Source organism: Tenrec ecaudatus, chromosome 16 (assembly GCF_050624435.1).
Source record: "Tenrec ecaudatus isolate mTenEca1 chromosome 16, mTenEca1.hap1, whole genome shotgun sequence".
NCBI lineage: Eukaryota > Metazoa > Chordata > Mammalia > Afrosoricida > Tenrecidae > Tenrec > Tenrec ecaudatus.
The window spans coordinates 30,140,332-30,156,112 of NC_134545.1; the positions used below are offsets into that span (position 1 = coordinate 30,140,332).

General features: G+C 61.9%; 1 protein-coding gene across 2 annotated transcripts; it reads right to left on the minus strand.

Moving 5' to 3' along the window:
• Positions 1-379: 379 nt before the first annotated feature.
• ZDHHC8 (zDHHC palmitoyltransferase 8) lies at positions 380-14,331 on the minus strand. Of its 2 annotated transcripts, none has more exons than XM_075533905.1 (11): positions 14,092-14,331; positions 7,864-7,985; positions 7,616-7,773; positions 7,326-7,498; positions 7,059-7,161; positions 6,665-6,756; positions 6,418-6,559; positions 6,012-6,132; positions 5,808-5,917; positions 3,766-4,766; positions 380-1,337 (listed from the first exon to the last, which is right to left on the minus strand). In XM_075533905.1, the coding sequence occupies exons 1-11, from the start codon at positions 14,193-14,195 to the stop codon at positions 1,106-1,108; spliced, it is 2,358 nt and encodes a 785-aa protein (XP_075390020.1). In that variant the 5' UTR covers positions 14,196-14,331; the 3' UTR covers positions 380-1,105. The 2 variants fall into 2 exon arrangements, with proteins under 2 accessions (XP_075390020.1, XP_075390021.1); XM_075533906.1 differs by lacking the exon at positions 380-1,337 and adding an exon at positions 1,525-2,994 and having other exon boundaries at positions 14,092-14,327.
• Between the last annotated feature and the right edge of the window lie 1,450 nt (positions 14,332-15,781).

The window sequence follows — 15,781 nt, forward strand, 5'->3', positions numbered from 1 at the left end:
GCCTGGGGCCGGACATAGAATCATGACACCCAGGCTGTGTGTGTGAGTACATGTCCGTAGATGTGGGGGTGGGGGACTCAAGACATCTCATCGGCTCCATCAGCAGGGAGCTGCTCACCAGGTCTCATCTGTCCACTCTGCCCCATCCAGAGGGCAGGTGGGGATGACACCCCTGTGCACCTTGGGCCACGTGACCTGAGGGGCAGGCCTCAGCACCCCATTCCACTGACCCACTGACTTCACACCCCTCAGGTAACCACTCCCTGCCCTTCTGACACTGGCTTCTCCCAGGCTTCTGCCCCTTCCCCTAACCCAGGCACTACCCAAAGGCTCGAGGATGGGGGACCATGGTGATGCCATAGCCATGCAAGTAAACACCAAAATTTTTATTTGGAGAGTTAAAGTGGGGGTAGGGGATGATTATGTTTTAGAACATTATAGAATAGCTTTATCCCAAAATGGGATAAATAGAACTTATTGCCCCCAGGTATTGCCCCTTGGCAGATCCAGCCTGGGACCCTGTGTAGGCAAACTGACCCCAGGCCCTGCCTTGCCTGTTGGCCCTGGGTGAGGGGTGGGGGGAACCTGCAGGGCTGTGGACCCGAAGAGCCCCTCAGACTGCTCATGTTCAGAGGACAAGCCAGCCGGGCATCGAGGGGTGCAGGTGGCCAGGCGAGGAGCTGTGTGGGAGTGAGTCTTCTCCCAGGCTGGTAGCTCCAGGAGGTTAAGGCATCTGTTCATGTGCTGGGGCCAGGGACACCTGAGACGCCCTCCACCCCACCCGGCCCACCTCACCGAGGGCTGGGGGTGAATGGGTGAGGAGCAGACTCCGAAGGGCAGAGGACCTGGGTGGTGGACTAGACACTCTGGCATGGCCTGCTGAGTCAGGCTGTTGCCGGGGATGGGGAGAGGGGGGCACATGGGGTGTTGGGCCCTGGCAGCAGGCAGGAACTTCCTGAGGTCATGGGCCCTGCTGGGCTGGAAGTGGGTTATGGTGCAGCTGGTGGGAGAAGGGAGCCCCCAGGCCACACCCAGCCCTGCCCTAAGGTCTGTGCAGCATGGCATCCTGGGTGCCGGCTGGAGTTGCCCCTGGTCCCAGGGCTGCCTACTTGGCGTCCCGCTCGGGCCATGAGAGGCTGGGGAACAGGCTGGAGGCGGCAGAGTGGAGGAGGCAGGAGGCCCCGCGTGGGAGGGGTGCCCCCGCAGCAGCTGAGCTCCAGGGGGCCCGGAGTGGGGCTCGGTCCTCGTGGTGGCCCAGGTGGCACAGGTGCAAGCCAGGGGGCCCCCTGGGCTGGCCTCGCCACCCCCATCCACGGCTGCAGGCGCCGATCCTCCCCCTGTGGGCCATGAAGTCCCATGAGAGAGAAGTAGAAAGATGAAGGTCAGTGTGGAGCCAAGGGTGCCAAAGACCCCAGGAAAATCTTTCCCAACCTTCCCCCCACATGCCAGCAGGACCTGAGGAGTATTGGGTGCAAACCACGCCCCCCCCAGCACAGAAATAGTGACTTCCTGCTGCCCCATACCCTCCCCATGAAGATTACCAGGCAGAAGGGCAGCTTAGGAACCATCCCCAGCATAGAGTGGCTGCAGGGTGTGGAGGGTCCTCCACAGGGCCCTGAGCCAACTGGTAGCTGCTCCCACCCCACCCCCAGCCTACAGCACTCTCCTCAGAGAAGCCGCAACCCAGCCCTTCTCCAAACATCCTGAGACATCAAGCATGACACCAAACTGGGCGATGGGGTGAAAGCCCCTCATGCTGGCCCCCTCTTGGGGGTTCCTCCATACTAGGGACCCTGAGTCGCGCCACAACCTGGCCTTGCCCGACGAAAACATCCAGAGGACTCTTTTTCTTTTTTTTAATAAAATTATAGATGTATAGATGTAGATATAAAAACATAAAACAAACACAAGGCAAGCAGACGCTGTCGTGTGCTTACTCTAGGGCCCTGGCGCCCAAGAAGCGCTCAGTTCTGCACCCCCACGTGCTTCCCACAGCGGGTGCCCACGGCTCTGAGGGGGCCAGGGCCCAGGGACTTGGCATGCCGTGGGGTGGGAATTGTCCAGTTTGGCAGGGAGGGCAGGAGGGGTAGGGTGGGATTCCTGGTCTTGGGGGCCTGGGGACTATGTCAGCCCCCTGAGCCTTTGCCCACCTGCCCCCCCCTACCCCCACCACCTCCCACAAGCACACAGGGAGAGGTTAAGGCTTAAACGGATGCGTTTCCCAGCAGCAGGTGGGGGCAGCGCAGCAGCTCAACACAGACACAGGGACACACAGAGCGGGGACCCCCGCCAAAGCTGGCTGTCTCTCTGTCTGTCCGTCTGCCCACCCACAGAACCCAGTGCCATGCCGGCTGGCTGAGGACTGGGGCTGGGCTGCCTGCAGGGCAACAGCCGGCCAGGCTCCACATCTCTGGCCGGTTCCAAAAAAGGCAACATGTTGGGGCAGCCCAGGCATGTGGGGGCCACGGGGTGGTGGTGTAGCCCCAGCTCTCCGCCGTCCCTCTCTGAGCCATTTGTGAGGGGAGTGGGCCGGACTGAGAGACTCTTGGGAAGTGGCCTGGTGATGGTCTCGGGGGACACCTGACAGCATCAGAGCTGAGCCTGGAGAATGGAGGGGCTACAGGCCCAGGGAAGGGCCTGCGGACGGACCAGGTGGCAGCCCCAGGGCCAGCCGAGCCTGTCTGGCCTTCCCTGATGAGCAGTTAGACAGACAGACAGGCAGGGTGGGCAGGGTGGGGGTGGGGAGCCTCCTTGACGTGTCCACACCAGGAGAGGGCAGAGAAGTTGAGGGTGGGGCCCCGCGGGCTGGTGGCAGGCAGTCCTCACACGGAGATCTCATACGTGGTCCCCCCTACGCCAGACACCTTCTTAACGAGCGTGTGTCGGGCAGGGCTGGTGGAGGGCCCTGGAGAGCCAGCAGTAGGCCCCAGGCGAGCCAGGCCTGGGGACTGCCCGTTAAGCTTACTTGGGGGGGTCTTCAGCTGAGGGTGGTCCCTGCATCAAAACAAGCATACATACACGAGCATACAGTGAGGACACAGCAGGGACAGGTGGACAGGAGGTCACAGGACGCCAAACGGATGCAGATGTGAACCACAGGCTCGTGCCCTGGCCATTCCCTGCCCTGGGCTGCAGTCCTGGGAGTGTGGTCAGGCCAGAGTCTACAGAGACCAGACCTGACAGAAGCAGAATGGTCACTGGGACCCCGCTTGGGAAGTAGGGAGTGTGTCCTCCAGCCTGTTCAGTGCTGCCCAACTATCTCCAACCCCAGGAACACCCCCCCCACCCCCCGAGAACCCTGCGGCTGCCTAGCCAGTCTTCCTCTGCCTGCCTTCAGGACACCAGGCCAGCGAGCTGGGGGAACCACCAGGCAGTCCTGACACTGCAGGTGGACAAGCCGGCATCCCCTCAGGGGGAGGCCTCTCCCTGCCTCAGTTTCCTCATCTGTGAGCGGGGCCTGCAGGCTCCAGCAACAGTCCAGTCTCCCACTTGGCTGCTAGATGTGTGTGGGGACATGCTACATGGGGGGAGGGGGGGAGGAGCGGCGGTTGTCCAGAGGGGCTGGCCCACAGTCCCACCTCCACAGGCCAGCTCCCGAAGCAGGGCTGCCTCCTGAGCATAACGCGGGCTGCCCTTGCCCCCATACCATTCCCAGAGGCAGCAGTGGGCCTCCTCAGTCCACCCCCAAGGGCTGAGTCAGAGAGCCACAGGGGCCCAGCCCCACCCCTGTGCCCAGAACCATAGCAGGCCCCCCCACATACCCACCTCTGCATGGCCAGCGAGGCTGGCGTCTCCGGCAGATCCGTGTGGATGAAAGAAACAGCTTTGGGGCCCATGTAGGAGGGTGAGCGTGGGGTACTGGGTGGGGACGGCGGTCCGTGGCGTGCGGGTGACCTGTGGGGACCGCTGCCCGGCCGGGGCCCTGGGACGTGGCTATTGGCCAGCTCTGCCTGCAAGGACGACGACGAGGTCCGGGGCGCCCGGCTCATTGTGCTGGACAGCGAGGACATTGAGGTCTGCAGAGCGGGGTTGCGTGCTCCCCCGAAGCCAGGCCCCGACACCAGGTCATCCCTGGAGCTGTAGTGCCTCGGGGCACCCCGGGAACCCTCAGCCAGTGCACTGGCCTGCTGCAGGCTGTAGGCGCTGGGTGCCTCATAGACGCCTGAGTCCCCAAAGAGTGAGTCGGCCTGGGAGCGCAGTAGCCTCTCTCGCTCCTCCCTGTCCTTGCGCTCCTGGATGGAGGCCATGATGGCCCTGGAGAGGTTGTCGTAGCGGACGGGTGAAGGTTCCCGGGGCCTTGGGCCCAGCACGGGGCTGAAGCTGCGGGCTGGGGGTCGAGGTGGCTCACCAGCAGCCCCTGGGTACAGGTAGGGTGACCGGTAGCTAGTCACACTGGCAGAGGGATGGGCTGGGCACGGTTGGCCTCCGGGCGAGCCGGGGTTGAGCAGGCTGTCATAGGACAGGCTGCCATTGCGACTGGGCAGCGCGTGGGGGGCAAAGAGGCCACGGTGGGGGGTGGGGGGCCCACCCTCAGAGCGCAGGGGCTGCAGGGCCACGTGGTCCCCACCCCGCCGTCCCACGGCCTTGAGGCTCAGAGTGCGCAAGGCGCCCTGGAAGGCACTGGCTGCACTGAGCGGCGGGGACGGCGGGTAGGCAACATGCAGCCCACCAGGTGTGTAGTCGGGGAGGTCCAGGCTCGGCTCAGACGCAAAGTCCACGCTGTGGATGCTGTCATCCCCCAGTGTCAAGGAGTCCGGCCCTGGGACCTGCAAGGGAGAAGGGGACACACATCTACCCACTGCCCACCTGCCACTGCTTGAGCCGTGGACAACAGGGAAGCCCCATTCCCTTTGACCATGTGGTGGCTGTGGCCCTGGCCACATCAACTGTGGTGGCAAGACCCCACTTGGCTCCTCCTCCTCCAGAAACACTCTAAACTGTCCAGGGCTGCCTCTCTGGGCCCAAGGCAGCTAGGAGATGGCAGAGGGCACAAGACAGGCTGTCACGGCTGTGGAGGCACCGAGTGGCACCCTGGTCATGCGCTCAGGATGGGCTTTGAGGAGCCAGGCTCACCCTTACCACACCTGACATCTGCTGGCCAGAAGCCCTGCAAAGACTGAGGCCCAGGCCTGTAGCCATCCCTCAGGCCAGAGTGTGGGGCGTGGGGGCGGGGCTAACAGGACCAGGACACCCTGGTTCCCCAGTTCTATTCTGGTGCTGATGAGAGTCCTAGACCCTTGACTTTCTGTGGCTGGGGGTGAGTGAAGACAGGAGGGGCATGGTGGGGAGCGGACCAGCATGGCCTCAGCGCACTTGGCCATCCTCCATAGGCTCCAGGAAAAACCCTAGAAAGGAGGTGACAGGAAAGTGATTCCCAGGAGTAGGGCTGGCCAGTAGCCCTGAAAGGAGGGGGCATGCAGAGCTGGGGGTTCCTCAGGGTCCCCAGGGGCTGATCACTGTATCACACCCGCGGGGTGCAGGGCTCAGGATAAAGAGATGCTCTTTCCCAAACAAACTCCAAATTCTTTTGGAGTCTCCCGTGGGCCTTACAGAGTGGTTGAGCATGGAATTCCTGGCATCTGGTTCAGCTCCGGGGCAAGTGGGTGGTAGCCTACGGGCCAGTAGTCAGTGTTCTTGGAGGGCCAGGCCAGCTCTAGCCTGCTCGCCCTGGGCAGGGACCAGCAGGTGCCCAAGGCATGCTCCCTGATGGGGGAGGGGTCCAGGAGCACCAGGGTTGCACTCCCCACTGCGCCCAGCCCAGCTGGTGCCCCAAAGCATGCTCCCTATAAGGGAAGGCACCTCCTCACCTGCTCGCCCTGGCCACAAAAAGGCGCCGTAGGAGCCGTGGAGAAGGCAGGTCGGAACTTGTACATAGCAGGTGTCGGGGGGCTGGCTCCCTGTGCAGACAAGGTGCTCTCTGCGCAGATGGGCAGTGGTCAGACTGGAGCTGTACTGGTCACACACACACACACACACACACACACCATGCCCATCGGGCCGCCCCACGTTACCAGCACTGCCCCGGCGGGTGGTCTGCAGATCGCTGCTGAAGGAAGCTGCCTCCACCTTTGGGGGCAGTGGCGGCCCCAGGCCCATTGGCTTCTCATCCAGTTGGTCCAGGTTGCCCTTGGACTAGGGGAGGGGCAGAGATGAGCATGGTGTGAATGCAGAGTACGGTTTAACTAGGGTCTCCTTCCCAGAATCCACCCAGTCCCCCACCCTCACCCTGCCTCCCAGTGTTTGCTGCCATCAGACCAATTCAGGTTCATGGCCTCCCTTGTGTACAGAGTAAAAGTGCCTCTCTGGGGTTGCAGGCTGTGACCTTGGGGGAGCAGGGGTCAGGCCCATTTGCCTCTGGGGTGCCTCTGGGTGGGCTCCAGAGCCAGTCTTCAGGTTAGCTGTTGCCCAGGCCCCCACCTTGCTGCGGCCCAGGCTGGCCTTTAGCCCGTTGTCACTCAGCTTGACCTTGAGTGTGGTGCCTCGCTCCAGTAGCTCTGGCTTCAGGAAGGGCGGCTTCAGGATCACAGAGAGTGGTGCTCGGGGCGGCTCCACCACGTAGCTGCAAGAGCCAGGCCAGGGCTCAGTAGCCTGTGCACACACCGGAGGGATGAAGGACGGGGCCAGCCCGGCCACCCGCAGCCACCCTGCTCGCCGGGGGTCTCACCGGGGCGCCAGAGGGCTGCATAGCACATGCTCCACATTCCCGAAACAGCCACGGGTGAAGGGGTTCACACCCCCTCGGAATTTCCCCGTCACCTGCAGACACAGGGTCGCCTCAGCTGACCTGGCTACCCAAGGCCAAGGTCAGGGCGAAGAGGAGAAGGCAGGGGGTGGGCGGGTGGGTAGGGTTAGGCAAGGGTACCCCAGCTAGCTGCAGCATCTGCAGACTGAAATGGCTGTGGCCACAGCATCCAGAGACAGTGTGGCACCAGGCACTGGCCAGGCTTGCACTCGAGGGTCCCCAGGGCAAAAGACACCCCCATCGCAGCTGTACAAGGCGGGCAGTCCCTGGGGCCTCTCCCCACCCATCCCATCCCAGCCTCGCCTGGGGACTACACCTGCTCGTTGGTGGTGCGCCCCCGAGTGACCAGCACCACGTGGAAGCCGGTGAGACCGATGACCGGGATGAAGAAGAGGCCCGCCACGCACATGACCGCCATTCTGGCCTGTTAAGGCCAGCCGCTTTGGGAGGGTGTGGCAGGTCCCCTTGAGGTTGGGGCAGTGCCGCTGCCTACAGACCAACCCAGGCCCCTGCCAGCCCGCCCACCTCGGGCCCCCGGGGACAGATGATCCAGCCCCTCCGAGCCCACTGGAGCAGAGGATACGTGATGGTGGTGTGGGCGGCCCCCAGCCCCTCGGCGTGGTTCAGCACGTAGACCAGGCCGAAGGCCACCACGCCCACCATGTGCACGCTGAGCGAGAGCAGGAACAGGAAGAAGTAGCGGTAGTTGCGGCGTCCGATGCAGTTGTTGACCCAAGGGCAGTGGTGGTCGAAGTCCTGGCCGGGAGCAGTGTGTCAGAGGGGCGGGGAACGGAGGGGGGATGGCGGGGTGTGGCGGTGGCACGGACAGCAGGTGGGAGACGTGGGCCCGGGGGCAGCTAGGCAGACGGTCACCTCAACGCAGTTGTCGCAGACGCTGCAGTGGGAGCAGCGGGGCGGGCGGTAGAAGTGGCAAGTGGCGCACCATTTCATGCGGACCTGGATGCCCCGCACATCCACGTTCTTGTAGAGCGGGGCCCGGAAGTCATCTTCCTTGTCCTCGTCCTCGTCCGCTTGGTGGGGGGGGCAGAGAGGGTAGCAGGTCATTTCCTGGGGAGGGGGGCTTCCCTCCCCCCAGGGTCTCTCCTCGAGCCGAGCCCTACCTCGGGGGAAGACGCCGGGGTCCATGAAGGTGGCCATGCTGAAGTTGGCCAGGACGAAGAGGAAGATGACGCCATTGTAGACAGGGACCGCCGGGGACACGGCGCGTGTCAGCCACGGGCACCTGCAGTGGACAGAGAGCCTGGCTGAGGGTGGCAGAAGACGCTGTGCTTGTGTATGTGGCTGGGAAGGGTTTGGGGTGACCGCATGACCTCCAGCTGGGCCTGCCAGGCCATCATCAGCTCCACGTGGCTGTCCAGAGGCCCCCGTGGTCTAGCTGACCCTGACAGTTACTCTACGAGGTGGCAGTTAGAGAAAGGCTACTTGGTCTGCATGTCACCTCATCCAGGATGGGCCTCATAGCCCACGCCCTCCCCCATCACTGGAGGTGGAGGCCCCGGGATGGACCCCAGGAAGGGCCCCTCCTGCCCCCCCACCCCAAGAGCTATGGTCCGACTGGGCTAGGTCAGTGACCCCTCGGGCAAGCTGACCTGCCCTCAGTTCAGCGAGGGCCCCTCACCAGGGAGGTCCTGGGGCCTGCAGGGCCCCGAGAGCCCTGCCACCCTCTCCTTTGGTAAGTGAATGGGGGCACCACCCCAGTCTCCCCGACAGGGTGTGTTACCTTCATGTTCCAGGCAGCATCCTGACTTTCAGAAGCAATGGCCCCACTCCTATCCACTTACTGCCCGACTCCAAAGCATGCCCTCTTCCGGGAGCCTGCCTGGGTTCCCCTAGGCTGCTCTGTCACAGTTCCCTGGGGGAGAGCGCCTGGCTGCACAGTAGGTCGCCCAGTCTACCTAGCTGGCTTATCCCAGGCTCTGAGCCCCTAGCTGGGGCCTATCTGTGAATCAAAACAGGTCTGCTCCTCTGTGCAACTGGGGGGGGGGAGGTTCTTGGGACCTGTCCCCTGCTCGGATCCTCACTGCAGCCGCAGCCATGGGGACAGACCCTGCACAGGCCGTCCACAAAGGCACCCATGCCTACATGGGCCAGTAGCCAGCCCTGCGTCTGAGCAACCCGGCTCCAGGAGAACACGCTATTTTTAGTGGGAAGCAAGAGGCTATTTAAAGCAGCCGCTTCCCACGGCAGCACACCCAGCGGGGCGGGAGCCAGCCTTCCTCTCTCCAGGGCCCAGCCCGGGAGGTCAGCACACACGCGAGGACACAGGCCTCCACCCAGAGCACCTGCCTCTGTTGCCTGCCGTGGCCTCCCGGAGTGCTCACCAACAGGTGTCTTCCCATACTCTGGGGTCCGTGGGCTGAGCCCTGGGGTACCAACACTGCACAGTTAGGGGCCTGGCCTTATGCCAGGCAGCAAGATGTCAGAACCCCACAGCAGGATATGCATGGCCAGACCCTGGCCACTGGCTTAGTGGGGGAGCTGATGCCCCCAAAGCAGGCCTGTGAGCCCTCTGGGAGAGGTGGTCAGAACAAGTGGTCTGGGTGGGTTCCTCTGGGAGGCACTGGCTGGTCAGGCCTTTCAAGATGGTGGCAGCAGGGGGTGGCCCCTAAAGATTCAAGGCCCTGGGCAACAGGATGACGGACAGGCAGGCAGCTGGGGGACAAAGCATCTGCCACTGACATAGAACAAGGCTGCCCGTCAGCCTGCTCAGCACATCTCACCTGCTGCTGTCTTTGCCCGGTTTTGCGATCAAGAAACAGAGGTTCCAAGAAGCCCTGGGCTGGGATTCAAACCTGCACCTGCTGCCTCCTGGGCCTGACCTCAGGTGGGTTGCTGAGAACTCTGGGCGTACTTGCCCACCAGGCAGGTGGGCCTGAGCCTCAAGTATAAATCTGCACCACCACCACCCCTATACACACACACACATTGATCTGACCCCTCACTGGCCTAGGCAGCCTGAATTTGGGGGTCCTGCTTGAGCAGGGCCCCAGTGAGGACATGGCCTCTGGGGGTGGGGGCAGCAGCCATACCAAAACGTGGACGCCTGAACTGTGACCGTGACCGGGTAATGCCTGCTCTGGAGCACTGGGTGGCCCCTGTGCACCCTGGATGCCTCACGCTAGGCAAGGGTGGAGAAGCTTCGGGGAGGGACCTGCAGGCTCTCCACCTGGAACCTGAGCCACTGACCCCATCCCCTGTCACCTACCATCACCAGTTCCTCCTGGCCCAGGATCAGGCTTTCTCATGGCCCTGCCCTCTCCAGAGGCTGCTCCTTTTTCTAGGGGTATCATAGTAGGGCTTTCAAGCCTGGGACCCCCATAATAGGAACTGGGTCATAGCATCACCAGGGCCCTGGATTCAGCAACCTCAGGACAGGCTTGGGCAAAGACACATAGACACACACACATGCTTTCGGGAACACACAGAGGGATGTGCACACAAGCATGTGTGTACACAAGGGGACCAGACACATATATGCAAATACCTGCAGGCATCTGATGGCACGGGCCCACACACGAACATGCAAGTACACTAAGCCACATGCACACAGACACCCAGGGACCCAGGTGTACAGACCCACACGTGTACACATATGCACATGCAGACATATATGCTAAGACATCCATAGACAAGGCACAGTATGTACTGTGTGTCTACAGTCAAGCACACTTGAACACATAAAAACATGCATGTGTGTGGACACGCTGCTGCAGGCACAGGGCACAGGCATTGTGCATGTGATCACACATGCACACGCAGGTCAGCCTCCTCCCTCTGCCGCTCCCAGTCTGGGTCCAGCCCTCCGCCTCTCTGGGCTCCCTCTGCACACACAGCAGCCAGGGGGCACTGCATCAGCATTTGCTCTGGGGCAGGCTGTCGCATCCTGGGCTGGCCTCTGAGTGTCCCATCCCCATAGCTCCCTTGTGCTCGAGTTTGTCAAAGCCACATGGTCAGAGAGACAAGTCCCTGGGCTTCTTGTAGTCCTCCTGGCAGGGGCAGGCTTCCACCACCCATTTCCCAACAAGCCAGGCTGCAGGGCATAGGCAGGTTCACACCTGTCCCAGCTCACAGGCTCTGAGCCACAGGCCAGGACACGTGCCACAGGCATGTGGCCCACCGAGGTCAAGGCCCTCCACCCTGGCCCTGCCAGGGGGATACCTCCAACTGAGGTAGAAGTGGCCTGTGCATCCCAGCTAAAGTTTCCAAATCAGACATTTTCACAGAAATAGCTTTTCATCAGCACTTATGTTCAAGAGCAACACTTGCTTCGGGGGGCTGCCCATGGCCAGTGGATCAGTGCTCAACCCAACCCATTAGACCCCTTCCGGGGCCTGGGAAAAAGGGAGAGACAGAGACTTAGAAGGGGCCAGAGCATAATGCATCCTGCAGGGGGGGCTCTTATTGGTTTCAAAACACAAGTCCCACTTCCCCACCCACAACACCTGCCTCTCCCCAGCACGTGGCTCGCTGCAGCCTGCAGCCTGTTGGGGTCCCTGAGTGTGGGACGGGGTGGAGGGACCAGCCACACAATCCCAGTAGACAGCCTGGCCCCAGATGTTTGCACCTCATTTTGCTGAGGACTTGGTGGGGTGAGTGAGCGGGCAGGGCATTCGGCTGGCTTGGTGGTGTGTCACAGTGCACAGGACAGCTGGGGTCTAGGATGACACAAACCTCCAGGACCTCAGAAAGGTTTCTGAAAACCTGCCTGGGAGTATGCAAACCCCCCTCAGCACCCAGGATGAGGGTGAGCAGGAGGGTGGGGAGGAGACTCTGGGCAGTCATCTGGTAGCCCAGCCTCTGCAGGCCTTACTGGTCCCACCCTCAGAGAGATGAACCCTGTCTCTTGTGATCTGGGACTGTTACTTGCCTGGACATGAGGAATCTGCCCCCAGGGGTCACCTTATGTCTGTTACAGCACAGAGAGAAGACGAGGCAGGTAGGAGCCCTGAGGGCTGAAGGGGTGGAGACAGGAGCAGCCCAGGCCGAGGAGCAGGGAGTGACACAGGAGAGAACACCTTTCTTGGAATGATAGAGACCTGGCCCATGAAATGAGCCCTCTGCTGAATCTGCCTGGCTGCTGCCTCAAACAGCGCCCATCTCCTGCGAACCAAGCTGCCTCCGGGGACTCAGCAAGGTCAGGGTTAGAGGTGAGTTAGGATCCCGAACAACTCCAAGACCAGAACTGTGCGGCCTAGGAAGCAGGCCTGGCTGGGGTCTGGGTTCAGGGGAGCACTGGACTAAGGGGTATGTGAGGTCCTGAGGCTTTTCTAGCCAGCTGCTGTACCCCTGGCCCCACCCTCCCTCCTTGGGGTAGGGCCCCTTCCCTGAGGCATGAGTGAGTCAAAGTCAAATCTGGCGCATGCGGGGCCAGGGGTGGGGAGCAAGACTGGTCTCTGTACCAGATGAAACCTCCACTGTGCCCTCAAACCCACACTCCAGCTTCTAGGAACAAAGCAAGGGCAGGATGGGCACCTGCCAACGTGAGCAACCACCACAGCCACCATGTGGAGCAGCTAATGTTCAGGGAGGGCAGCTACATGGAGGCCCTCTGTCACTACCGTGCTGTGTTTCAAACACTGGAATCATGGGAAGAGCTACACCTAGCACAGCACCAAGAGGGGCCAAGGTGAGTTCAGGAGGAGGGGGGTCCAGGCCAGGATGCCCATCTGAAATGCAGTCAGCACGCGTCTCAGAACAAAACAAAACACCTACTTTAGCATCTTACCATCTCAAACTCCAAAACCCCACCTCCGTGGGTTGATTCCCACTTCTAACGACCCTCCAAGACAGACTAGAACTACAGACTAGGGTTTGGAGGCCGTCAGTCTTTATGGGCGCAAGCAGCCTGACCTTTCTCCCAAGGAGTAGCAGGTGGATTCGAACCGCTGACCTCGTGGTTAGCAACGCGACAATGAGGAACCCACTTTAGAGCGACCCCTCAGTTTCTGAGACTGAGGACATTTGCAGGACCAGACAGCCTCATCTTTTCCCTCAACTAGGCCCCTGGGGAATACCACCAAGGGACCCACCTTCAGGACTCCCACACCCCCTACCCTGTCTCCTGGGAAGGACCTGAACTATGTGGAACCTCCTTGCCTCCAAACCCCCAGAGCAGTCTCCCCAGGGCCACCCACCCACTGTCCGTCTCCTTCCCCAGCATCTGTGTGACAAGAAAATGCCTGCTTGCCCAAGCCAAAAATAAGCCCATCCACACAGGCCTTTTTTAAACACATTCTCACAGGCTTTTGACTCCCACCCAGGCGGGCAGGGGCTCTCCGCCTCCACACACGCCCAGTTCAGACTCGCTCTTGTGAAAATGAGCAGGGCCCTGGGCGCCTTGCTCCAAGCTGACTTCCCACTCAGGGCCACCCCTGGAGACCCCATACCCCAAAGCCTCTTGTGGCCTTGGTGATTGGTCCATGCCCTGCGCGCGGCCTCAGCTAAGTGAAAGGGTAGGCCTGCAGCCCACTCCCATTCCTCGTGCGTGTGGGAGCCTAGGGCAGGGCAACCCCACAACCATGGAGCTGGATCCTGGCCAGCCCCGTAGCTCTCTAGACTGTGAGCCAGTCCACTGCCATCCGTAGTGCAAGTGTGGAAGGGGGGTCCTGGGTGACCTGTCCTCTGTTGCCCATTCATGGTCCGACTGCAAGGTGGCCCAGTGTCTGGCCTGGGACCCAAAACTCAAACGCAACCCACTGCCCTGAGTCAATCCCTATTGCTAGTGACTGCATGGGAAATGCACGGGCCCTTAGGGCTCCCAAGGGCAGCCACCTTTGCAGAGATCATGCCTCACCTCTCGTCCACAGCGACTGCTACATTCCACCTCCGAGGCTGCCTCGGGCTGCACATTGCCTAACGCACTGCACCCTGGGTACCTGTGGCCAGGGGCAAGGCTGTGCAAATCTCTGGCCCTGGATGTGGCCTGGCCTGGGCCCTCCAGTGAGGCCAAGAGAAAGCAGAGGGCCCAGGCCACGGCTGGAGACAGGCACGTGGCGGTGGGGCCAGGCCACACCTACGTGGAACTGGGCACTGACCCCAAGGCTCCTTGCAGGGAGGGTTTGTGGCTTGGGCGCCCACGTCCCTCTGAGACCTCTCAGGGTTCAGAGGGCTCGAGAGCCACACCCTGGGCAGCACTGTACACCCTGCCCCATCTGGCCGTGCCCCACACCCAGGGCCTGCCTGGCACCCTCGGGAGCTGCCTCTGATGCGCTAAGAGGGGTGCAGTCACAGCCCAGCTTCAGTGCCCACGGCGGGGACTCCTGGTGGCCCCCATCCCTGTCCCTTGCCGGCGACCCGGATGTGCCCAGCCGGGCCCGGCGTGGACTCACGTGAACACGAAGAACAGGGTGCTGGAGCCCACCAGCAGCGCGGCGGCTGTGGCCACCGGGATGTACTTGGCGGGTTTGAGGCGCGTCCCGGGGCTTCGGGGCATCCTGGGCACCGCGCCGCCGCATCCCTCCCCAGGGCCGGGCGGCCTGGACGCGGCGCAGGACCCGCGGCGGCAACGGAGGAAATCCCACCCCACGGGCGGCGGCGACGGCGCCGCGCTGATGTCAGCGCGCCCCTTAAGGTGGCGCGACAGCGGACCCGCGTGAAGACAACCGCCCCTGCCCCGCCCCACCCCACGAAGCCCCGCCTTGTGCCCTCCGCGCCCCCAACCCCGCGCACGCGCACAGGCTCTGCAGCGCCCACTGAAAGCCTGGAGCGGCTTCCTCCGCTATGGGGCGCAGGGTGGATCCCTCCACCTCTTAGTTATCCCTGCTCCCGGGCTTGGCCAGTGTCCCGGGGTCCTTCCTGGGCAGGGGAGGCCTCTCTGGGCTGAAGTCCACTGGTAGGACGGCCATAGGCAGACACTGACTGTAGGGCCCCTGAAGGCTTCACGTCCCCGGGGCTAACCACTCACGGAACATTCGTGGCCCAGCTGCGATGGACCAGCGAGAGCAGCTAGAAGCCACATCCAGCCTACACTGATGGTGCTTGGGAACCCCAGCCTCCCCAAGTACTCGTCCCTTCATATCCTGGGCAGGTGCAGGTCCACTCTCCTAGGGCAGCAGAGGGCACACCCGCCTCCCAGGACAGGAAATCCCACCTTCCATCACCCTGCTTAAGGTGGACTAGCAGTCTTGAAGCAGTGGGGACCCACAGGGGTGCGAGCGGACAGGGGTGATGGGGACACCTACAGCAGGCCTGCTGGACTCCAGCCAGCCCCTTCTGCCAGGAGAGGGACCTTTGCACTGGTTTTAAACCAGACCTGGGCAAAATCTGCCTCCTCCACAGCCTAAAGGTCACCTCAGGTTCGTACACCTGTCCAACCCCACCAAATCTTCTGAAGACCCACAGGCCTCTGGCCCTTCTGGACCCCTGGCCATTTGCCCCTCAGCCACCAGACCATGTAGTTCGTGTCCACTCCTGACTCATGCATGCCAGGCATCCCTCCATGTCTTACTGAGGCTTTGTAAAGGCAGGCCCTCAAAGAACCAGACCTCAGCCCAGCACTTATAAAAAATGTTTGCGGTAGAGGCTGGGCCGACCACGGGGGTGAGCAAGGACCACTCAGATGTTCTCCAGGCTCGCGAGGCTGACAGGAAACTGCAACCTATGGTGGTCAGTTCTGTCCTCTCCACTCTGGCCTGGCACACACCAGTTTCAAGTCCCCAGGCACCTTTCCACAAGCCCCATAACAAACTACTTGGGTGTTGTAGGGGGGCTGTTGGGCTGTTAACTGCCAAGACAGCAGTTTGAACCCTTTGGCCGTTCTGAGAATTTGGGAGCCCCACCTCTCATCTGTAAGGTCACTACCCAAAGTAGATTCAGCAGCAGTGGGATGGGTTTTGAGGAAGACTATAGAACCCACCATTCAGGACAGCGGAGAAATGCCTCTGTGGGTTTCTGACGCTAATTCCCTATAGAAGTGAAAAACCGCATCTTTCTCCCAGGGAGATGATTTCGGACACCTAACCTCAAGGCAGCAGGCCCACACACAATCCACTATGCCCACCAAGGTCAGTGAGTTTGATT

Coding starts and splice junctions, on each gene's coding strand:
- ZDHHC8 (XM_075533905.1), bottom strand. CDS start 14,195: ATGCCCCGAAGCCCCGGGACGCGCCTCAAACCCGCCAAGTACATCCCG. Junction 7,499..7,615: donor TCTGCGACAACTGCGTTGAG/GTGACCGTCTGC, acceptor GCTCCCGGCCAG/GACTTCGACCACCACTGCCC. Junction 6,560..6,664: donor TGCAGCCCTCTGGCGCCCCG/GTGAGACCCCCG, acceptor TGGCTCTTGCAG/CTACGTGGTGGAGCCGCCCC.